This window comes from Eurypyga helias, unplaced genomic scaffold, assembly GCF_000690775.1.
Source record: "Eurypyga helias isolate BGI_N326 unplaced genomic scaffold, ASM69077v1 scaffold3243, whole genome shotgun sequence".
Lineage (NCBI taxonomy): Eukaryota > Metazoa > Chordata > Aves > Eurypygiformes > Eurypygidae > Eurypyga > Eurypyga helias.
Window position 1 is genome coordinate 1 of NW_010241677.1, and position 25,571 is coordinate 25,571.

Consider the following 25,571-nt stretch of genomic DNA (forward strand, 5'->3'; position numbering starts at 1 on the left):
CCAAACCATTCTGTGATTCCATGTACAGACAGTGCCTGAAGACATCTTCCAGGGAAGATCTCCAACAAGCTCCCAGTTCCTCAGCACCTGAGCAGTACGGAAACCTGCACACTGTCACGTACTCCATGTTCTGAAATCAGTTGCGACGCTGTCCCTGTGATCTTGACAAGCTTTAGTAATGGGCTAGAAAAATGCCTGAAGATGACGATTTTCAGTAAATTGTTCCTGAAGCCACTGGAAGAACAGATGGTGAACAGGAAATCTGTGGAACAAGAAACATTAACTGCTGATTCCATCATGCTTGGAGCTTTGGGAAGTCAACGTGTGGGCAACACAATCACGGCGACCACAGATACGGCAGTATCGACGCTCCTGGGAGGCGTGAAGGCAGCAGTTCAACCCCAGGGTAGGCCGGACCAGCTGGAGGTGTGTGTCTAGCCCTACTGCTAGCTCACAGATCACACGGGATTACAGCAAATGACAACTTGTATTGCAGAAGGAGAATTAAAAGTGAGAGTTCAGGTCCAAAAAACACCTAACTGGGACAGGCTGGAAGTATGTTCAGAATGTGGAGTATTGAAATGCTGAACTCAAGGAGGTCTTGAGGTCTCCCACACATCTAACACTGTTCATGTCAGGATTCCTAAAAAGAGCCATTAAAAAATTCTTGAAACCAAAGGACATGAAGGGAATACAGAAATTTCCAGGAAAGCCAACTATTTTTCCAAAAATTTCTGAGTTTATTAAAGTAGGCTCTTACGAACCCTGAGGAAAATTAACACTGTATGAAACATTTCCCTCCCATATATATGGAAAACCTTATGGATTTGCCACTAACCACCAACTTCAATAGTGGCATAGCCGAATGAACAAAGAATGCATTTTTACATCTGCTGACAACTGGAAGCTGTAAAAAGCTGCAGGCACTTCGGGGCCAAGAGAAAATTCAAAACGATCTGAACAAAATGGCGATACATTTTGAGAAAATGAAATTCAGCACAAAGGATAAAATCCAATACTTAAGAATAATACATAGCCACTAGACAGTGAATTGACTGGGCAGCAGCTTTACAGTGGGTGTTCTGGAGTCTGAAGGGATTAGGATCTGAACACAAATCTATAATGCCAAACTAGAGAAAAAGTGGCTGTAATGAGACATGCAAACATTTTTTTCCTATTTACTTGGTAGTGCTAAAAAAGTAGCTTCATCTGAAATACTGACCACATCATGGGCAGTAGACTTCAAGAAATGCAGACAATCAGAACAAGTAAATGATGATACGCCAGAAAACATAAACCATAAAAGAAAACTGAAAGAATAAGAGGAGACAGGAAAAGATTATAAATTCAAATGTAATAAAAAAGCTGCTGCAAAGGGGAACTTCCTAAATGGACTTCCATGGCTGCTGGGAACAGGATAGGAAATAGTGGTCTTAAATTGTTGCAAGAATGTTTATCTTAGAGACTATGACAAAATTTCTTCTGCTATGAAAAATGAAGCATTGTAACAGATTGTTTAGGGAGATCGTGCAGTAGCTACCATGGGAGCGTTTCAAGAGCTGATCCAATAAACCTGCCAGAACTGTAGCTTCAGTCTGTAGCTTCAGGACTGTAGCTGTAGGTGTAGCTGTATCTTCAGTCGAGGATGGCCGACGTAACTTCTCAAGGACCCATCTAGTGCAGCTTACCTACTGCAGGTATTCATCTGATGCATTTAATATTTCATGACACAGCAAGTAAAAAGGCCAGAGCCTGAAGGAGTATTTCTTTGAAAGAGTAAGAAAAATCACAAGTACTAGTGCTGACATACAACAACCCTCCATGATACCTAAGGTAAAAAAACCACACCAAACCAGAAGAGGGACTTATTGGACATGCTTTCTGAATCAGCCTTCTTTTGAGTCATTTCTCAGAGTACAAGATGAACATAATGTCTGATCATCAGCCATTAGAAGAAAAATCACAAACTACTGCCAAGACACTCAAGCAACACATAGATTATGGAGATTCCAACAAGCTGATCTAAGACACTGCTGCCAAAGTGGGAGACTGTCAGCATGCTCCAGGATCTTTGCATGTAGGGTGGGAAGCTGTGACAACCAAAGCGAGTTTCAACCAGGATGATGTGCTACAGAAAGAGAACTATCTCGTGTTTCAGAGCAATCCAGACTGCATGAAGCAATTAGATGCCGGAGTCCCAGAGGATGGATGAACTGCATATTGTATACAAAACTGTGTTTAAATGGGATTAGCCAAAAATCCTAGCAGATTTAAAAACTGATGTAATAAGATGAGTCTATGCTTCAACGCCAGGCAAGCAGAAGGACACGTCTGCTAGCCAACTCTCCACTGACATGCATGAAAACAGTGCAACAGATGAGAAGAGCTCAAGGATCAACAACAGGGGACTAGCCCAAAATCCCAGCCCACCCGTGGTAAGATGTCAGAACAAGTCTGATGATTTTTAATGAGGGTAACCGCAGGGTTTTCAGTAAGTTCCCACTAACAAGAGGCAGGCTAGGAGGACATGCAGGCATTTAACATGACACGGAAACAGAAGAGGGATTTTGCAATGCTGTTGTGGCTAAGAAGCCACATCAAAAAATCAAATTATTCAGTACTGAAGGAGGATGTGAGCTACGAATGTCTCATGCTGGACAACTCCAAAGGCATCAGAGGTCAAAGAAACTAATGGATAAAGATCTAAGCAAGAGGAGGGCACTTCTGCTCAGCAGCGCCACTCGTTGCAAAACACTCCTCGGGGTACAGCAGAGATTGAACTGATAGGATAAGGATTCATGGTTTCTCTTCCCAAAACACATATTTTTCTACAGCCCAACCAAGGCAGCTGTGACAAAGAACATCAAACGAGGCGCGCAATTATAAGCGAGGAGCCACTGACCGGAGGCTGCTGGGCACAAATTCACAGTTCTTCCTATAATCACAAAAAACAGAGGCAAAAGCATCATCTTCAGTAAATTACAGGTCATAGGAAGTACACCAGAGAGGAACTCAATCATAAAGTAGCTGCAAACAGACAGGGGGAAAAGTGCCAGGCGTCAGCCAGCCTTAGCAATCTTTGCACGTGTTGCAGAAAATTTGGAAAATAAGACAGGACAAAGGAATAAGGAGGATAGGACACAACAAAGGACTACAGAGTCAAAATAAGCCCTCTATACCAACAGCAGCAACACAAACAAGGAGCAGGAAACTGCTGACCACTAGCTGGTGGGCTCCTATGATCTGGCAGGAAAAGCCTTGGCCCTACGGACAGGCACATAGTACCCAACAGCTGGTCCTAACTAGTTATTAATGCAGAGGACAAAAGAGCATCAACTGCTATAAAGAAACATCCAGGAGCTGCACAGAACATGGAGAGAAAAATCCAGGTGGAGAAAGCACCACGAAAGCCATTCTACTTGCCAAAATGCTAGTGATGGCTGTGGCTCCTCTGTTAGCAAGTCTTCCAAGGAAGCAAGCAAACCAAAAGAAAGCCCACTGTGTTTCATAAATCTGGAAAAAAAAGCCCATCTGGACTCTGGCCACATTAACACTAAATACGGAGACACAGAGGACCACAATTACAATTTGGCAATTACTAAAACCTAGGTCCTTCATGAAGTTTAGAAGAAAAGGTTCATAAAAATTTAATACAAGTATAGTTTCTATTATCCCAGTTAGCATACAAAGTCCCATCTTTCATACCAAATATTTAATCATGTTAATATTTTTAAGATTTTCCCCTGAACAATGCAAAGGGTTGAGTCAGAGTTTGCTATCCCAAGTATGGTCAAACAGACTGTTCACATCTCCTTCCTGACTGGATTAACTCTTACCATGGAGCTGTTCAAGATTTAAAACTGCGTTAAGATTTGCCTTGTTGGGGAACATGCCTGAAAATTCAACCTAAGGACTATGGCAAACAAACCAAGCCAAGAGTTAAAGTGTAAGTACAGTTTAAGTTAGCTTAAAATATATTTTTAATACGTATCTGCACAGGCACTGCTTTGAATTCTAGGCTGCTCTAACAGTCTTCAAGACAATTAATCAGTGTAAGTAACAAATGTGAAATTCTAACAGAACTTTCACAGGGTTCACTTTTTGAACTTGTTCTTCTAAGAATAAGGATATGAGATCTAGCTGATATGAATAAATAACATAAAAGAAGCTCCACTTGAAGCTCCGAGAACAGCTGCAGTGTTTTTTCTCCCTGCAGCTCTGCTCCCTAAACCACACTGCCTCAGCGAACAAGTAACAATAGGAACGAGAAACTGCTAGTATTCAGCCTAAAACCAAGGACCTTTAAAAATATTATTCATTATTTTAAAGGGCCTAACACCTCTAAAAATATTATTCAACATTTTATAGAAATGTATTCAAAAATACAAATAATGCACTAGAAAATGAAGTATGAAAGAAAAAGACAAAATAGCCATAAATGAAACACCACCATTTAATGTTTATTGGCTGAGGGGGCATTGCATAGGGAGGTCGTCAGCAGGTCTTGTTAACAACCGCTACCCTTCATCTGGTACTTCTTTTTCTCTCCATTTACTCTCCACCTAGGTATCAAGTCCTTCATTCTACATACTACACCTGCAACTGGAAATTAGGCATTGATTTGCTTTTCCACACAAGCACGTACTAAAATATTTTTACAAGAAGGGACAAATGCAAGTTGTGGATTATTTAGTGAGCTTCCAGTCTTAGCAAAAGACTACACTGAGTGAAAGCAGTGGAAATATTTTGTCATGGGAGTGTTATTCCAATGCTCATCTTACCTTTTGAATGCAGGCTTACTTTCCCTTAAAGTATAAAAATGATTGTTGGAAAAGGCAGATAAGCTTGGATAAAGATATACAGTGAAGTACTGATGCAGAACAATGCTTTAAAAAAAAAAAAAATCTAAGCTCTGCTGACTATCAGGACCACGTGCTTCAGGTCAGGAAGGTGATGAAGTGCTTTGCTAAATATAGCCTTAAAATATGCCTTCAGAACCTATGCATAATTTAAAAAGCTTGATTGTTTATGATGTCTGTTACACTCCACTCTTTGTGGAAATGCAGAGTGCTTGCTATATTGTATATTATTATGATACAAATACTTAGCATATTGCATATTATCATAATCACAATATAAATGCCTAAAACTAACTGGTTCCTTTCTCCTTCTCTAAAGGGCAGTAGTTTTAAACCCATCCTTCACTTCATACACTGAGCTGCAATTCTGTGTTAAACAATGAAAGCTTCCAATATTTAAGAAACCACTTTATGAATGACAGTACCAGTCTTCAGAGAGTGTGAGGCAGGATATACATAACTCAGGCATACACCTGGCAATAGTTACAAAGACCTGCTAATAAATACACGTATCTGTTCTACCCTAACACTTACCAATACCAAGTAACAGGGATCGGAAGCCTGAACAAAATTCTGCATCAACTAGGCAATAAACATGTTATTTTTATTCAACCAAAACTATGAGATTGTCCATTCCCACTTCACATTGTTGAAAAATAAAAGCTGTATAAAATAATACTGTGAGATACTACGCATACTTAAAAGGACCATCATTCAAATAAGGACAGATGCTAGAAAATATGTTTCCTAAAATTCACAGAAGCATGAACTAAGGTGAAACTTGTATGAAAGCACAAATGAACTAAACTGATCACGTTAATTAATCTAAATAAAGTGTGAAGTTTGTTATACTTGTAACAATGGGGGTAACTTGTTAGATCTTAACTATAAAAAAATAAAAAAGAAGCCTCAGAAACTGTATTATTTTATTTATATACTTTAAATCATTGAACACTGTCATGACACAGCATTTGTAAAATGGACAGTAATTAAAGAAACATTCATCAATACAAGGAATTCACTAGAGTGCTATTTATGAAGAAATTGTATTCAAGAAGCTGTGGTGGTTTGGTGAAGTTCCAGCTGACTGGAAAAGGGGAAACAAAACCCCCATCTTTAAGAAGGGGAAAAAAGAGGATCCAAGGAGCTCCAGGCCAGTCAGTCTCACCTCTGTGCCTGGCAGGATCATGGTGCAGATCCTCCCAGAAACTATACTAAGGTACATGGAAAACAAAGAGGAGATTGGTGACAGCCAACATGGCTTCACCAAGGGCAGATCGTGCCTGAAGAATATGGTGACCTTCTACAATGGGGTCATGACCTTGGTGGATAGAGGACGGGCAACCGATGTCATCTACCTGGACTTGTGCAAAGCCTTCGATACTGTCCCTAAATGGGGGACATCCTTGTCCCCAACTGGCCATCTTCAAGGCCAGGCTGGACGAGGATTTGAGCAGCCTGACCTAGTGGAAGGTGTCCCTGCCCATGGCAGGGGGGTTGGAACTAGATGGTCTTTAAGGGCCCTTCCAACCCAAACCATTCTGTGACTCTATGAAAAAGAAAAATATTTTTCACTTAAATCACAAAGCTAAATAACTGACATGGAGCGAACTTCTTTGCACAATATAATTCATTTCTTATTACAAATGAAGATGTGGGATTACAATCTAGTGTTCAATAACAAATGCTTTACACACTGCAGCAAGTTTTATGAACTGAAGTAATTTTTGCTTTCAAATTTTGATTCACTGCCCAAAATAAAGAAATAAATGCTGTGCTTTCTTTCAAATCCTCTAAAATTATTCTTTAAACAACATTTTTCAAATTTTTCGTTTTTTCCACTCTGGCTTGTCTGTTTCATCTTCTTCTGGTTCCACTTCTGCAAAAACTGTTTTTGGCTGTGTTCTAGAAAACATTAAAAAGATGAAAACAATGGTCAGAACACAATTCATTATCAGAAACTATATTGGACATGCACTAGACACAAATTACATCCTTTCTATACTGAAAAAAAGAGCATCCTGGATTTGCTCATTTTTCATTTTCAACATAAACCTATTAATGAACCTTCTTAGAACTGAAGAAACTTGCAGTTCTTAGGCAAACAACAAGCATAGCAAAACCAAACACATCTTTTGCAAGTATTATTTCCTCATCAGCTTGCAATCATCATCTGTGTATTCCATGAATAGAATTAAGTTAGAAGAGAGGAACATATCAATGTAATACAATGCTAGAAAAATAGAGCCACAGATGTCCTCATAGCATGACTTTAAAAAAAGAAACGTCCGTTTTGATACACTGTAGTATGACAGCAGTCAGTAAATGAAAACAGAACAGCTAAGCCAGGTTTCTGGCTTAGCCTGTGCATGAAAAAACTAGCTTATCCTCCAGAGACTTGATCCAGCACTACCGTAATGTAAGAAAAATAATGATCTTCATGGGGGAACACGGTGTATTCTACAGTCAAGTTTGATGGTATCTATTCCTCCACTGTTTACTTGTATTTTAAATAACACTTAAACTTTATAAAAATAATTATTGATTACTTTTTAAACGAACACAGTATCAAGTAGCATTTCAATAAACTGTTTGGATATTCAGTTCCCCTGTTTTACACTTTAATCGCTGCATGGTCCCCTTTTCCAACCTAATTCCTAGCACAATCACTGCAGAGCTGAAACTACTAGATTCCTATGCTGGCTGTGCTCAACTTGTAGTCCTTAAAACAGACCAAACCAAGTACAAAACACCGCCAAGCAGTCATCAGCTCATTAATGTATTAACTAATGTTTTTACAGCAGTCTAAGGTTGTGAAGCACTATTATTATAACAAGAGTTATTGGGCAGACTCTACAAAATGCCTAAACCTTAACAAAATTGTGTCTGCCTTACTTAACACAACAGGCATAAGTCAATGTTGCCACTGACTTCGAAGAGTAATAGCAAGCCATCAGCTACTAACCTGCAGGATTCTCTGCTTGCAAATATGTGGTGCAAAATAGATTTAAGTCACCCGAACTAGCCGAAGACAACTTCACTTACATACAGGATCTTTCTATTGGCCTACCTCCTCCTCCATCCTCCAAACTTGCCATGGAGGTAAGGAGTACACCAGAGATGGACCTGCCGCAGGACCCTGGTCCTGGGGTGCAGGCTGTATGTCCCATTACACCTAAGCAGACCTTGTACCAAGGTGAGGATTGACACTACTGGAAGTCAGGTAAATCATTCTGCCCTTCACTGAAAGCAGAACTAAAATTTTCTTTAAAAATCCGATTTAAAAATGCCAGTAGAAAATTATTACATAAACTCTACGTAACCAATCACTGAATGAGGATTAACAAAAAAACAAAAAAACAAAACAAAAAAAAACCAAACAAACAACAAACCACCACACAACACAAAACCCAAGCAAAACAACCAACTTGGAATCTAAAACAGACCAGGGATGCAGGCTTCATTGGCTGAAATACTGGATTTTGTTAGCTGCTCTAGATGTGGAATCTCCTTTTTTCAAAACATACTGATGGAAGTTTATTTAGCCCACTTTAAGAGTGTACCTCCCTTGCATCCCGACAGGCAAAAGTTATCTAAATGCAACACAGGTGGATGTCAAGTCAGTATGGAGATGCTTGTTAGAAAAGCACAATTTAATAAAGTGTAAACTGATCTTTTCTGACCACAAACCTGCAACTGTCACAATTTTAGTTAGAAACTTCCAACCAGGAAGAGTGACTTAGTCTGTAAAACAAGCATCAGAACCCACGTATTTTCCAGGACAAGAGTGGCATAGTGAAAAGTTATAAACTTCCACTACTGTTAAGTATGCTGCTGAGTCCAGTAAAACTGGGTGTAGGAGGAATTAAGATAGCATAATCTAGCAGTAACCAGCTAAATAAAAACATACTGAGGAAATCAAGTGTGCTTGCTATCTTGCTTTGTAAAATTAGCATGACGTGGCTGTAGCTTCAGCTCAGCTGAAACGAAAACTGTTCCACCTCCACAAGCTACACAGTGGTAACCAGGGCACCCAGGGTGATTCATACACCTGACCATTTTAAAGACGTACGCATAGAAATAGCAGTAACCAGCTAAATAAAAACATACTGAGGAAATCAAGTGTGCTTGCTATCTTGCTTTGTAAAATTAGCATGACGTGGCTGTAGCTTCAGCTCAGCTGAAACGAAAACTGTTCCACCTCCACAAGCTACACAGTGGTAACCAGGGCACCCAGGGTGATTCATACACCTGACCATTTTAAAGACGTACGCATAGAAAACTCTGGTTTTGTTATAACATTATCAGCAGTCATCTTTTACTTTAAACACAAATTGTTCTGCTCAGTAACTGCACTAGAGATTGCTAGTGTCGTAGGAGTTTGCTGCATGATTAATATTTATACAAACATTATCAAAACAGGTTTACTACTTCAAAACATTTTAATTTCTCAGGGCTAAATAATACATGTGGAAAGCAGTGCTCTTTTTCCCCACCAACTTTCTCAATTTTATTTAGCCTTGACTTTGAGGGTTGATTTCAGTTTGTTAGGGATGTGCTTGGCAGATCCCATAGGACACTGCCATGGAGGCCAAAGGGGAGCTGGTTGATCTTTGATGACAACCTCCTCTAAACACATTACACCCTGTCTACAGAAAGTGAAGACCGGAAGAAGCCTAGCATGCATGCGCAGGGATCTCCTGACTCAGATAAACACCAGACCTCCAAAAGGAAGAACACAGGCAGAGGAAGAATGGACAGCCTTTGCCAAGAGGCATTACGTGAGCACGGAGGAACCATGTTAGGAAAGCCAAAGCTCAGCTGGAGTTGAAACTGGAAAGAAATGTGAAAGGTTTCTACATCTACACCGACAAGCCAAAGGAATGCTAAGGAAAACGTGCTCAAAGGGGCAGGCAACCCACTTATACAGGATTTAGAAAATGTCAAGATACTCAGTGGTTTTTTTTTTTGGCTCCTTTTCGTTGAGAAGGTCTGTCCTCACAGCTCCAAGGACCACTACACTACCAGCAGAGTCTTTGGGAGGGGGTGAGATGTTACCAATAGAAGAGAAAGACAGAAACAGAGAGTATGTAGCTCATTGGACATACACAAATCCATGAGATCAGGTGGGATGGATCCAAAGGTACCGCGGGAGCTGGCTAATGTCATTGCAAGAGCACTCTATCACCTTTGAGAGGTCATGGTGATTGGGTGAGATTCTCAATGACTAGAAAAGGCAAACATCATAGAATCATAGAATGGTTAGGGTTGGAAGGGACCTTAAAGATCATCTAGTTCCAACCCCCTGCCATGGGCAGGGACACCTTCCACTAGACCAGGTTGCTCAAAGCCACATCCAGCCTGGCCTTGAAGACATCCAGGGATGGGGCATCCACACCTTCTCTGGGCAACCTGCTCCAGTGCCTCACTACCCTCTCTGTGAAGAATTTCTTCCTGACATCTAATCTAAACCTCCCTGATTTCAATTTATACCCATTACCCATTATCATCTTCATGAAGGGCAAAAGGAGGTTTTGGGGAACTACAGAATGGCCGACCTAAGCTCAGTCCTTGAGAGGGCTATGGAACAAGTCCCAGTGGAAGGTATCTCCAGGCACATGAAAGACAAGGTGGTGATAGGAACAGCCACCATGGATTTAGCAAGGGCATACAATGCCTGCCAACCTGCCTGCTGGTACAGGCTGACCAGAGAGGTGTTGTGGAATCTCCATCCTGGAAGATAACCAAACTTGGCTGGGCAAGTCCCTGAGCAACCTGATCTAAGTGAACATGCTTTAAGCAGGACGTTGGACTAGATGACCCCCAGAGATCCCCCTTCCTAACTAAATTATTCTATGATCCTGTGTTTCCACATGACTCTCACCTGAAACCAGTGTCTCATACACTGACAAATGCACTCCTGTTGTGGGTTTCACTAACAGGCAGCAAACAAAAGCAGGAAAACAAACGAACATGATTTATTCACATTGTATGTTTCTCTATTTCAGTGGTTTTCAACACATTCAGACATGCAGACCCTTAAAAAACGGGCCATGCAGACTGCTTTAAAATCACCATAATCCCTTTGATTATGAGTTGGTTTTCTTCAGTTACCTTTCAAGGACCCAATGAAAGTAGCTTACTGACATCTGAGGTTCATAGACTAGCAGCTAAAAACACTGCTAAAGCTAAGCCTGCTGCAGATGACAACTGCATATCACAGCAGTGACTCATGTCACAAACTTCTGAAATCATTTTCTTTGCAAAGACACAAAGAAAAAAGATGACTTTCAAGAATGCTTGGAAAACAGAATAATGTCATAAAGGCTATTTCCAGACTGAAAAGTGAAGGCTTTCAACATCAGGCCCCTTTGTATTCCTTATTTCAACAACCAGTCTGGCTCCTCTCTGAAACTCAGGGGCTTCCCTCTCAAAATTACCAATTCCGAAAAAAAAAGATTGAGTTTAAATATACTGACATGTGCCAACAAAATCACAGTTACAAAACACTGTGTTCAGCCCTGCTTCTTCAACTAAAGACACTTGAGCTGCTACAGGAATAACACCTCGCACACTGGTAGTGCCATTGAGAAAAACTTCGGTGAACACAGCTCAGCTACAAGCTCTTGCTTCGAGTCATTCCCTTTTGCCTGTGACAAGCAGCAATGACAAAGGCAGCAAAACAGACAACATCACTGAACCAGAAGGTATTTCCTAAGAACCTGGGTCTGTAGTGGTGGGGAGGGAAATTTCACCCTCACCTTCCCTATGTTGGAGAAGAGAGCTACATCTGGGCTTGATTAGGCTCTCAGCTACAATGCTGATCCTTCAGAGGGACATCTGAAGTCATTATAGTATCTCTGTACAGCTGTGTTAAAACAAACAGCTCACAAAGAATGTAATTTTCAAACATTTACAACTGATGCCTCAAGTTCCTTTCCTGTAGTTCTTTACTTGAAATATTCAATCTGTCTTTCTTCTACTTTCACTCCACTGAAATGGCTCCTGCCAAGGTCTCTAACAAGCTTTTTCCTGAAAAATCTCAAGATCTTTTCTTTATCCTCATCCATTATGACTTTTCTGCTGTGTTGATTGCATCTTTTTTGACACTTTATTCACACTGGGTTTCTGTGACATGTCATCTCCTGATTCAGCATGTACTTTTTACCATCCCCCAATACCCTTTTCAGCAGCATCTGTTTTTTTCACCCATCCTGTTGCATCTTACGTACTTCCCCCTCCTTTTCTGGCTCAAATTATAGGAGAAACAGAAAGGTCAGGGTAATGATAACAAGCTTAAAAAAATTTCAAGTGATAAATAATCTACCTGTCTCCAAAAATAAATTAGGCACCTTTAACTCCAACAGAAATGAAATATTTTTAAATACTGTGTATAAACTATCAGCAAAAGTCATGTTGCAGGTATTTCTTATAAGAATTATTGAAATTAAAATACAATTTAAAAAGCATTAAATCAGTTATCTGATTTAGAATTACCTAATCAGTATGAATCAAGACCAAATGAACTCTGAGCCAGTCATCACAATCAGTTATGAAAACTCTGATCGCTTAGAAAAATAGCCTATCTTAGTCTTCTCAGTCTAAAACTATTTAATAATTGTCACTGAAGAAAATTAAGTAACTATGGTTTCCTTAGACATTGTCTTAAGAAGGAAAATGAAAAATTGTAAGTGAATAACCATCCATTAGACAAGGCAAACCAAAAGCCTTGTCAAATGAGATATATCAAGTGGATAGTTTTATACCATATTTAAGTGAAAATTTACTAGAAGAAATGTGGAAAAACTGAGAGCATAGTAAAAAGAATAAACACTACTTATAAAAAAATGCACTGCATGTATTTTTTTTTAGGTCTCGAGACAGTATGCAATTTTAAATATGAGTATCACCCTTCCTAACCCTATAGAATACCTTACGCTATAGGAAAAAGCAGACAGTTTCCCTAGGTTTGTACAGTGCTCACTATTACGAGCTCCTAATTTTAGCAGGGACACTGGGGACACTCTTACAATCCAGTATTATGTGGTAATTTATATCAATTCCTTGCACTTTGCATATTTTATTATGCACGTCTCCATAAGAATCATTATATACAGGGCAAACATACATGCCCTGCAAATTCAGATACAGGATATAATTAAACACAGCTCTATATTATCTGAGTGTGCAGGCAAGCAGCTAATGAAACCTGCAGCTGTTAATACAGATCTCCATTTCTGAAAATGAAGAACATCAGACAACTATAAAATTTTTTTTTGCATTTCACTGTCTTAGCTTGTAGTATAATAATAATATCATCATTATTATTAAAATGCTCTTTGCATAGAATATATCTTAAAGTCAAGCTTTTAAAGCAAGGATAACAGCAGTTTCATTGGCATGAGATTTATCAGCTGACAAAACCATCAAGGCAGCATGCTTCTGTCTGCAGTCCAATTCCCCCACATACATATATCACCGTCTGGTGTGTAAGTTAATAGCAGTCTGGAGTTGCATCCTCCCCACTTCTCAGCCAGCTCTCTTCTTCCCCTGCAGCTACATCTTTAACAAGAAACTGTAATGAGATCTGCCCATCTGACACAGTAAGCCTTCTGTTAATACAGCTATGTTTTAAAACTTTCATGTCTACTACGTTGCAGGTGTCAGGGATGAAACTTAATATATAATCAATGAAGTTACTGAGCTAAAAATATACTGAGGTATCTATCTACCTGACGGAATGTGTGATCATATTTACTTTCAAGAAAGGGCAGTTGCCTATCTCAAATAAAACCAGATGCCTAAACTTTCAAAGTAAATTTAATCTCTAGCAAACATGAACTCTTAATTAAAAAAATCAATATTTAGCATACTCATTACAATACATGTTACAGAATCAGACTTTCAAACATTTCTTCTTTGGTACCAAGGGTGATACTGTATAATGCACTGACTTGATGTGCAACATCAAATGCTGTACCTCCTAATTACTAGTTTGGCATTCTTATTAACTACCTAGTTAAAGCCATGCTGGGTCTCAAGCTGCTTTGAAACAGCTATTTAGTTATCTTTGTGCACATGTGGGTCAAAACGGAAAACGAGTATCACCACCAGAAGCAGCTATGACTCTTAATATAGTTTCAGTTTCTGGAAAGACGTAGCAATTGTTTCACTGAAGAGCTAAACACTAATAAAGAAAGTAGAGTCAGGAAGGTACTAACGAATGTACAGCCTAGGAGATAAGACATGGCTGCAAACAAGAAAAAATAGTTTGTTATTGGCTTTGCCTGCGCTACTAATTCATTTCTTCTAAACCTTTTCCTTAAGCATTTTGGAATTACTACTTATACTAGGTAGACTATCTACCCATCTATAGGATTACCAAGATTTTACTATCATAATATTGATGAGGCTCTGGGTCGTGTAACAGCAACTGAACAAATTTCTTTACACTGAATTTTTGGTAGGGGCATCAGTGTGATTTTTAGTATTTCTATACCTTTAATCCCAAGATAATTCAAGCAGGTACTCAGGTCCTTATGTAGGAAAAATTCAAAACAAACACTTACGACATTCAAGAAATCATCTAAAATATGCTGTCATAACACCAAGTATATATTCTGACGGCTTAACCAAAGAATAAGTCAGAACTACAGGGCATTGGAAAATGTCTTGTCAACGGGACAGTACCTTATTAAAAGTTCTACTGCAATTTCAGACACTGATCTGGAGAAGATTCTGAATTCTAATCAACTTATAAAGTTTTAAAATAATTTTCTAGCACTGATAGGTACACTCTAAAAATGGAAATGTCAAATTTCAACAATTTAACTTCCTGGAAACTGCTATCTCCACAAAAGAGTATGACATATTCTTCGTTTACATATTCGTGGCAGCAATCCAGAAAAGACAAATTATACCATCAAAAATGTGTGTCTTCTATTTTTACCAAACTCCCACTGGCCTCTAGAAGTATTACTTTTATTTTTAATTGTTTCCTTACTTAGCATATGCTGGAGCAACCCAGTATGGATTCTCTGCCGCTTCCTTGGCGTGACGTAAAATAGCCTCTCGAGGGTTGCTATCATCCGTCTTATCCAGTGCAATATTCTTGACTATGTATGACGACAAGGTGCCTCCGTGAGTTCCAACACGCCCACCGCGACCTGGAGTAAAAAAAAAAAAGTAAGAAAGCGTATTTTAGAGAAAAAAGTTGAAGAAAAAAACCCCAGAGAAATATTGTATTGTGTCTGTAACAGTGATTGACAGAAAGAAGTTACTTAGTACTACAGGAAGGGTCTAATTAAAAGCAGTGTTCACTAAATTATACATCAATAAAACACTTAGAATTAAATCACTGCGATTATTAATTTATCCCAGGCAAGCACTCCAATCCAAGACAACATCTCACAGTGCTGGACACTGCCCATGTATATACAGTAGAGCTGACACCCAAAAGTCTGACTGCAAACCCTAACAAGGGTAGAATTCAAGCATGACAGGCTCTTTGGCATACAGCAGCCTGAAATGACTGTGACTAGATTACCTGGTCCTGCTACTGGAGGTTCAGGTTTGTGAGACTTCATGGGGTCCAGCCTATCCTTCTCCAGCTGTTTCCTGGTGCTTCGCTGCCGTGGTTCACGGAACATCGGAAGTGCATGTGCTGAAGAGTCACAGTTTGGAGAAAAAGAAAGGTTAGAAATTCCATTTTCTTTTTAAGGTTTCAATTACAAAAACAAAGACTGAGATTCTGCCTTGCAATGGAAAAAGTGGCTGGAGCAGCCTCCCAGTTCTTCTGTATCCAAGCAGTGGTTTACTGAGGTATGTTTTAGAGGGCTTTTTTCTGCTGGATGTTTTGAAGATTAAAGCAGCCAGATTGTTCCAGGGATCCTTCAGGCAGAAGCCTTTAATCTCAAACAGTCTGCACAGTTTATGTATATTTAATCTATTCCTCTGTCATTCAGTTCTCAACATTAGCATTGTGATCAATCAGTTGCTCTTTTCTGAACTTCTCATACTTTTACAGTCTTCTAATACTCTTAAGAGCATGACAAAACCCTAGGTGCATTCCTGGGTGTGAACAGAGAGGGGCGGAATCCCCTTAATGACCCAAAATGTAATGTGTCTGCATACAAAGTCACAACCATGCTTTTTCTTAAATTATGAGATTAATCAAGGTCGGAAGAATATCTGTAACTGAGACAATCTGACTTAATTATCAGGATTTAAAAATGTTATTTCCTCATAAACCTGCTACAGTCACTTCAATCACAGTGGTTTTAGTCCACTCAGACAGGAGATAAATTTGTCAGCAACAGAGAAACACTGTGTTAAGGAAGATGGCTTTCTTGTGGTCACATTTAGCTCTCACATTCAGGATTGCTGCCATTTCCCAAAATGTGGAAAATTGTGTTGGGGTCAGAAGACCCAAAAAAGACAAAAACTAACCAACCAAACCTTAAATTTAGGGACATTAGCTCTATATTGAATAAAAAATGGAAGGCAGCATCCAGGGACCTCTCAGTTGGATATTTTTTTAGCTTATTTCTGGAAGCTTGCTCTATTTATTAGACTGAGTGAAGTCACAGACAGGTGACACAGTAGTAGACCTTTGAAAAATAAATGTTAGGTCTCATTTTTGCAGATTTCATGAAGTATTAAATGCTTTGCATAGAGCATCTAAGGTGACGAATGCACAGATCCAAACTTCCGCCATTTGTGGAGTCAGGGTTGACTAAGGGAAACCCAAACTTCTATTACTATGTTTTAAAAGTAACACCTAATCCCTCAAAACAACGTTCCTGCATTTTAAACACACATTACTGGCAATCCCAAGATTAAAAAGCAGCTAGAAGCTGGGGGGGGGGGGGGGGGTGGGGTGGTGGAAAAAAGAAGAGAGGATAAGGAGAAAGAAAAAGGAGTTGGTTCACTTTGCAAAAGGACTTCTGAAATCTTTCTTCTGTTCTTTCCAGTTCTGCCCTCAAGCTCAGATGGACAACTCATCTCCGAAAAGCTTCCAAAACATGCAAGCTTAAAAATTTGCAAAGAAATTCCTTATAATTCCATTATATTATCAAATAGAGAATTATCCTTATTTAGTTTCAAAATCATGTGGAAGAAACAGTTAACTGACACACAAGTTCCATTGGAATTTAAGCAGAAAGTTTTTTAAGTATCACAAAAGCCCTTTACAGTACAGACACTAACGACAGCACACACAAAGTACCGAGGTAACAGACCATGTGCTGACAGAGTCAAGGCTGCAGTAAGGATAGATTGAGAAGAGCACCCAAAGGAGGTGAGATCTTTGCCAGCTGCTTCTTAACCCACTGCCTCCCAAAAACCAGAGCTGGGCATCTGCAGCAGTGAGGTAAGTGGGAGAGCGCTGTGCTGGAAAGTACCTGAGATGGTACGTAGCCAAAGTGCCCTGATACAGACCCAGTTACTAAGGCTGCCCAGACTTTCTCATTCTAATCATTGTGTTTATTATGCTGCCAAAGAACTACTTTGTTCTACAGAAATGATTTTAGTTGTTTCTAAGACTAAGACTACCAGAAAACAGAGCTGAATCCGAACACCATGGAACTAGAAGAGGATGAAGAGAAGCAAGACAGTACAACTGTGTGACTGTTCTCATTTCACACGAGGAAACACTACATAGGGCGATGCTAACGGGGAGGGTCATCAATCAATCACTCGGTCACCTTCTAAAATCTGCCCTTGCAAAAAGGCAGATCAGCAAACATTCAGTAGTAACAATGGTAACTATTCCTTATGTATCAGTGAGCCTTAATATGAACATAAGGTCTTATACAAGTAATAACCCTGAGGCTAGAGAGATATTTAAGCTATTTTAAATCCTATATAACTCTGGGCAACTTGTGAATTTGAAAAATCACTTAGTATTCATTCAAGAAACACCTCTCTAATGTCTCTAACTTTGCCACTGGTACCATTAATGTTCCCAAGTGGCAAAACACTTCCCAAACACATCTTCACTTACAAATTTAGTTATGCAAAACTGAAGATTTAAGAAAGTTGCAAAATTTTGCAGGTGTTTGTTTGTTTTTAAGGCAGTTGTTCTTTCCAGCTTTCAGGAGCATCAGAACCCAGAAACCAAACATTATTAACACCTTCATGCACCATAGACAATATATACCTTTCTGGTTGTGCAAGGCCTCAAAAAAAATATTATGAGGCACTAGCATCTCACACCAGTGATCAATATTAAATGAAAGACTGCAACTTTTTAGAGGGGAAAATATAAAGCTCAATGACTTGCAAATAACTAGAGAAAGTGCTAAAGATGCTGCTATAAAGACATGCTTAAATTCCTTACGTGTTATAATGTAATCCTGCGTAAGAGTCTCTGCTTGTCTCTCTTTTCGTTTTGTTTTGACCACGCACAATTTTGCTCCCCTAGGAGAAAACAGAGCAGTTCAGTCTGTTTGTTCATATCAAAGAGAAACCATTTTTTGTTCACGACATAGTTTCAAGAAAATTATACAGCACTTTCAATATTCACGGGTGCGTGTAACTTGGCCTGTCCGTGCGCATGTGAAGGAGGGCAGAGAGATTAGTGTTTCTGTTACAGAGCAGTTAATATGACATGTGGAAATAAGGGTGAAAGATTCATTTCACACTTCATTTGTCCACAGTACTTGTAGCATGTACACCGAAAGTGCTCCTCTCCAAACATGGGCAATGATTTGCTCCTCGTGTTCTTCTTAAGCAGCAGAGGTGGCAGTTATCTAACCAGAGGTGTCTGTGACACTGCAGCAGCAAAGCCTGCATAAGCCTGGCTGCAGCAAGGCTGATTTAAATGGGTACTTCTCTCCTTACGATGAGTACCAGGAGACAACCTGGGCACAAAACTGAGCTAGGGCTCTCGTGCTCTGTGCCTACAGATGCAGGCTGAACCTCTAGAGAGGGGTCCAAACAATGATGAACAACTCCCTTGTTCTCTAAATTGACGAAGACTAGAAAAAAAAACCACTTATAATCTTCTGATAATCTTGTAAACCAGAGTTATCTTCACATTCAAGTGTCCAGGTCACAGTAAGCATCCAGAAACTGTGAATTGTAACACAGCATGTTTTTGGATGCCAGTGAAACGGATGAGTGCATATAGGGGAAGAATATCCATTCATACCACCCAGTACAGATGAAGCATACATTTCCCCCCGGCTGATGGGAAGGAAGTATGCCCCAGTTCTCCACCCAATCCAGACTGTGAAAGCAAATTAATTGGAAAAGAAGTATTTATAGACCAGTTAAGTCCTCCTCTTTTCATTCCTGGCTGACATGTCACCTCTGATGAATCACTACCACCTCTCATTTAGATCTACAGGCAAAATCCACATGTGATAGGTGGTGTGGGGGAGAAGACTAGCAGAAAGATGGGAATTTTCCTTGCTTTGCCCCCTCTCAAACTGGGTCTTCCAGTATTAATTCACAGACATTGAAGTTTAAGCTAATGTTTCTAAACAAGATTTTTACTTTGGGGGTGTGTGTGTCTGTGTAATCAAAAATATGACTACGTAGAATAAAAACCCTTTCAATAGCACCAAATTAGCAACTTCCATGAGATCAGATGAAAGGCTGGTTATTCTTACTGCAGATTTCAACCATGTAAAAACTGGAAGTCATACTGCACCATGAAAAGCCCAGAGGAAAATGTGCTGCTTTTCAGAAACAAACTGCTGTGGGTTTTTTTTTTTTCTTTCTTTCTAGTGTTACTAAATAAGTACAACTCTGCAAAACAAATGTTACTAAGCCAGTTTTTCTCATTTCTTAGCAGAATCACAGAACCACAGAATCAGGCTAAATTTGAGGAAAAAAAAAACAATTTTCTTAATCATTAATCATGATTACGTACCTCTGGCTTTTGACAGGATCATAGTACACTTTGGCCAAACCATTTCCTGTACCAACCATGATCTGGTTCAGCTTGGGATGCCAAAGGCAACGCACAACACTCTGAAATAAAGCAACAGATTGATAGTTAATAGGTCATTCATCTAGATCTTAGAATTAATATTCATATTGTCAAACAGAGGAGCGAAGTCACACTGTAGCAGTAACAAGCTTAAGCACATAAATGAATGAATGGAAGTTCCTCTCCGAAGCAGAATACAACGTAAAAGGAGTGACAACACATGGATGTAGGCAGAGAAGGAAGTGCAAATTGGTAGCAGTTTGATAATGAATGGTTTCTACAGGCTAACGGCTCCAGCATTTTCATGAGCATAATGGAAATGTAAAGCTAAAGGGGGATTTGAAAGAGAACAATAAAGTGCTTCAGATATAGCAATGCTGGCCTTCATGAATTCTGCATTCTTAATTCTTCTACCCTATTTCTTTATCTGTTTCTCCCTTCTCACACAGTGCTGGACTTCCACTCGCTGACTGTCGGAATGGAAGAGTAACTGATTTTCACTCTGGGTTCTTTCTTCCTCACAAAACCCAGCAGAACTTGGTATTTGAAGCCAGTGTCTCACAGCTCTGTCACCCTTTTGGTCATCACAGAAACTCATTTACAGACATTAAGAGTATTGTTCTCTTGTACACACAGCGTGTTTCTCCATGTGACTACTGTATTCAGCCTGACTCAGTAGGCCAGCACAGACACTCTGCAAGACTCAAGCTTCTGACTCGAGAGCCAAAGTAGTGTGCACAATCTGCCACGAAGGACAACACATCTTAGCCCAAGCACAAAATCTGCATGGGCATCTGACTGATGGGGAAAAAAGATATCAATTTCTGAGACATAGCAAGTCTTTAAAGGATACTGTCCAAGACTGAAAACAGGTCTTAACAGTGTTTGTTACCTGTGTAATAAATGTATCCAGAGCTAGCAGGATGCATCACCCTGCTAGTACTTCACTCAACAATGCTGATTTTTCTAGCCCCTTTTTCCCCCAAGCTTACTCTCCTTTCTCAAAAATCAGGAATAGTCTCTTTTCAAAGCAAATTAATAACTCAATATTCAACCACTATCATCCCTCTATCATTAAAGTATATATATACACTTTTTCTTGTTTGTTTGTTGTTGTTTTTTATTTTTTTAATATCACACAGCACATGAAATTTCACAAAATGGGAATCACTACTGTCTTAAACAAGAAAAACTCAACAAAACTAAAATATAATTAGGGGTGTAATATAGCCCTATAACTTGGGAGATGAGAACCACCTCATCTGGAAGACAATGGTTATGTGTCAGCTCTGGTGACTCCTGAATCACTTCCCATTTCATGTTCCACATCATTTCTGGTTTGGTCAAGATCCACCCTAATTTTTTTTATTTGATGTTATGAGGCATTTAACAAAAAAATACTGAAAAAATTCTGAAGCCCATTCAGCCCTCTTGACTCAAGCCCTTCATTTTACTACAAGATGACTGATGACTCTCTTCTGAGCTGTTTTTCTGCTATATGTTCTTGTTTAAAAAGAAAAATCGAGTGAGATGAGTTTACATGAATCAACTGACCATTCTTTACAAGGTTCCTCTGTAAAACATACCCTTTCTACACAGATATACGTACATTATACATTCCCATTTATTTACAGGTACAAATAAGTTTGGCTTATTTATTACGAGACAACTAAAGAACAACAATCTTTTTACAGGTAACTCTGAAGTACAAAGCAGAATTCTGATAATGCATTATGTCCATGGCCCCTGCGACAGCGACCAGAATAACCAATACAGGGTTCCTGCGTCCAGGAACACAGCTTTCTAGCAGCCACAGTAAAGAGATTTAACCCCTTACTGGCTGAACCCAGCACACAGGGTTGCTAATAAGTTGCTAATAAGAGATTCTTACCTATTGTTACCTAATGCTTGAAATGCTACAGTAACCCTAAAACACACACAGCAAATAACAAGTACTGAAGGTTCAAAGGTGGGTGGCCTTTTCTTTTATTAATATTTATTGCATGTGTTTTGCCAGCCTTTTTAAACTTTGTAGTTAATGCGGTTCTCCACTTTCTGCTGTCAAGTAAATGTACTTTATAGCATGGTACTGGATACCAGCCAACAAAAACAAAGCCTGATACAGTGTGGCTCAGCACTGATGGGAATTGCTAAGTTCCTAACTTGTCAAACATGCACAGCACACTTAAAAACACCATGGCACGTGCTCCAGAGCAGGCAAAAGAAACTGCCATTAAAGGCAGCCCTATAAATCTTCTGAAACAGTAAAAGTCTCCAGAATACAATCTGTTAAACACTAAACACAAGCTATGAATATGCAAGTAATTTTATTAACTCACTGGCATATAAACGTACTTATAAGAGATAATGAAACCTACTTATGCAGATTTTTAGATTATTTTAGAAATGGGCAATACTTTAAAAAGACTGACATTTTTGAACTAAATCCTAATGATTTTTCCCAACCATATAAACTTGAGAAGTAAAAATTCTAAACAAATATATAAAGGGATCAGTGTAGACTAGGTTTCAACATTGGGAGTGAAAGGGGAAGGAGAATGTTTAACATACATAAATAATTAACTCTTAAAGAGCATTTATGCTTTGATGCCTCTAACTTTGCTACTGTTTACATTTAGAATAACCCAGGTAGACATCTTTAACACTGAAAATGCTAAACATCAAATTCCAGCTCAGAGAAGGTCCTACTTCCTAGCTCTCCAGGCAACAACAAGCAAACAAAGCAAAACCAATAACAACAACAACAAAAAAATCCAAACCCCAAGCTGTTTTCTTATGTTTAAATGGAATTTCCTATAATTAATTTTGTGCCAATTGCCTCTTGTCCTGTCACTGGGCACCACTGAGCTTTACTTTATCTGCTTCACCCTCCTGTCCTCTCTTTTAAGCATTTATGTGGAGGACTCCCCATGAGCCTCCTCCAGGTTGAGCCATCCTGCTCTCTCCGCCTTTCCTTTTGTGCCAGATACTCCAAGCCTTTACGCACCTTTCCAGTCCTTCACTGGACTCACTCTAATACATTCATCCCTCTCTTCTACTGGGAGCTCAGAACTTGACCCAGCGCTATGGATGAGTCTCACCATGGCTGTGCAGAGGGGAATAATGACCTCCCTCAACCTGCTGATGCACATACCACCCATGGGCTTCTTGCTGACACTTCATGTTTCCCTGAGATGGAAAGGGGAATTACCATTCCACAACCATTTTTTAATAATAACTTGTTTCCTTTTAAGGTGGTGCCCTGCAGTGGAACCTAACCCAAACAAGGTGGTACTTCAGTTTTAATTGCTCCTGAGACAGGAGCTCAGGCTGGAAGCGATACCCTCATCAGTTAACCGCAAAGTGCAAGCTCTCACTCCACTTATCAAGGTGGTTTCATGCTTTGTATGAGAAGTAAAATAGCAGGGGATTAAACTGCCTAATATTGCTTTATGGAAACCTAGCACAAAAGATTTGACTAACCATTAGTACTGGTTGTAAGGAAATCCTCTGGATGGCAGCTTCAAGACTCAAAAAATATGAACAACAGACCAAGAAATGAACTAATTGAACTAATGAACAACAGTGAACTAATTCTAGATTCAAACACTCAACACAGACTTAAGCTGTTTGTTATAGCACTTAAAGCTGAAACAAAATAAACCTATGTAGATTCTGAAATTAAACACAAAAAAAAAGAACAATAAAATGCAGAATGTAAAATCACATAAACATCTTCAACACTTGAAAAAGATTTCTGCAATGGCTGGATGTTTTGTACAGTGTGTCTTTGGAGCATGAAGTCCTAGAAGCCTTCCATAAAAATCCTGAAAATTATTGTATACATGGAACTGATGTGGCCAGCTCCATGCCTGTAAGATCTGAAAATGCAGCACTTACAAGAGACAATTCCTAGTGACGATCTAAAAACTGTTTGGTACTTTTGCTGTTGCAAAAGCATTAAGTTCTTCAAATGAAATCAATCTGAAAAGCCTTTGGCAATGTCTATTTAATATACAAACACAGTAGCCTACATTGGAAATGCTGGGAAAAGATTGTGAAAATATTTTTGTAAAGTCATGCAGGGAAAAATATTTAAAAAGTTAACAAAGATAAACACTCCAAATTTCCCTTCTTCAATGTCACACTAATAATGTTAGAACAGATTCAGTGGTTGTCATTGATAGTAGGACTTGATAATTACTTTCAGGTAACAGGTTGTCTTGTAACACTGAGTCAAATTGAAAATCAATTAAAAAAATACCTTTACACTTTTAAATACATCATTTTTGCAATCTGAACGAAAATGTTTGTCTTCTTCAACGACTGCCTACTAAAATAACACATTACTGATAGTTCTTGAAACTAGCCATATCTTTTTCTAAAAAAAAAAAAAAAAGTAATCAAGTAATGTTACCACATTATTACTTGAGAAAGACAAAAGGAATTACCCCAACAATATATGTATTCTTACTTTATTTTTAAACTAAGCACTACACTCTCTTCAGACTCTAAATTCTTTTAAGATAGATTCTAGATTTAGAAAGATTTCACCTACAATAACTTAAAAACTCAATAATATGGGGTAACCTTAAATCGTAAAACTCAAATACGTAGAAAGGTGGCAGGGGAAGGTGATGATAGCATTTTTCCCTCGTGTGCCACTCCACCTGCATTTCTTCTGAGACGTGCAGTCCCAGCTCATGTGCAGTTCTGGGGTGGTTCATAAATACTCTCACCCCTAACAGTCTGCTCCCACCTGTGTGTTTCCTTTTGTATCATAAGCAGAACTGTCACTGCAGGTAGACAGCAAACCACACCAAATAATTTTTGTTAGGTTACACTCCATCTGGGTTAGCTCACTAGGCAACTACACACGTGGCTTTGCTGGTACAGTGCATGTAGCAGTGCTTTGACAGGATTAAACAGCAGTGCCTCTGAATGAGAAACTGGAGCCTGAAACATAGTTTTCTGTAACACAGAATGGGACGTTTATTCTGGCCCAGAAATATACCCCTGTGTTAACAGGCAAGGTGAAGAATAACTGAAGCAGATTTCTCAGCAAGCGAGAGCTAATTACCTCAACTGAAACTGTCCAGAGCACTTGAGTAACACCCCAGCAAGAGTAAACAATGCAGAGAGGGCATTTTACAAGGCCAGCAAGAAAAGATTAAAATGATTTGTGGCATACGAATGGAAAATTTACCCCTAAGATGAAGCCATGAAGCTGGTACGGTCATAAAACTACAGACTGATGTCAAGGATTAAAGGAATTCTCCTTTGCTTATAAAGATGGTTCAAGACTGCAGCACTGAGGCAAAATTCAGTTCAGTGGCCCCCACTCCAGGTAAAAACACTCAGTTATACAGCACAGACAGAGGGGATCCAGAATGGGAAAAGCAGTCCCAGGGGGAGAGTCAGTACAGGGTGGAGGGAAGAAGGCAAGGAAAGGTTAGTAAGTCTAGCAAGAGTACTAGGTATGGTCAGAAGGGTTTCACATTGGAAAGAGGTACTGGCAGAGATTATGGGGGTTGTGAGAATCTTTGGAGGGGATGCACTATGGAAATCATAGATAAAGTATATTCAGAAAAAAATCTGCGCAAATACAGCAAGTGTTCCTAGTTCCTACATATTTTAGAGTATGCATAGACTTTACATAAACATTAATCCTTATGCCTAAAATATTTTTCTGCCGCATTCCAGAGCCTGAGCAGTCACTTAATCTCACTATTATCTTTTGAATCTACCAAAATTTAAGGTTGTCTGTTACGTGG

General features: G+C 39.2%; 1 protein-coding gene across 1 annotated transcript in view; it reads right to left on the reverse strand.

Moving 5' to 3' along the window:
- Positions 1-6,421: 6,421 nt before the first annotated feature.
- Positions 6,422-25,571, reverse strand: part of LOC104507503 (WD repeat-containing protein 70-like) — a gene marked incomplete at its 5' end in the record, with an annotated part of 37,590 nt that continues 18,440 nt past the window's right edge. The window contains 5 exons of the mRNA XM_010148813.1: positions 6,422-6,764; positions 14,863-15,025; positions 15,406-15,522; positions 18,199-18,278; positions 19,738-19,838. Of these exons, the coding sequence (XP_010147115.1) occupies positions 6,680-6,764; positions 14,863-15,025; positions 15,406-15,522; positions 18,199-18,278; positions 19,738-19,838 (546 nt within the window). The remainder of the gene's footprint in view (positions 6,765-14,862; positions 15,026-15,405; positions 15,523-18,198; positions 18,279-19,737; positions 19,839-25,571) is intronic.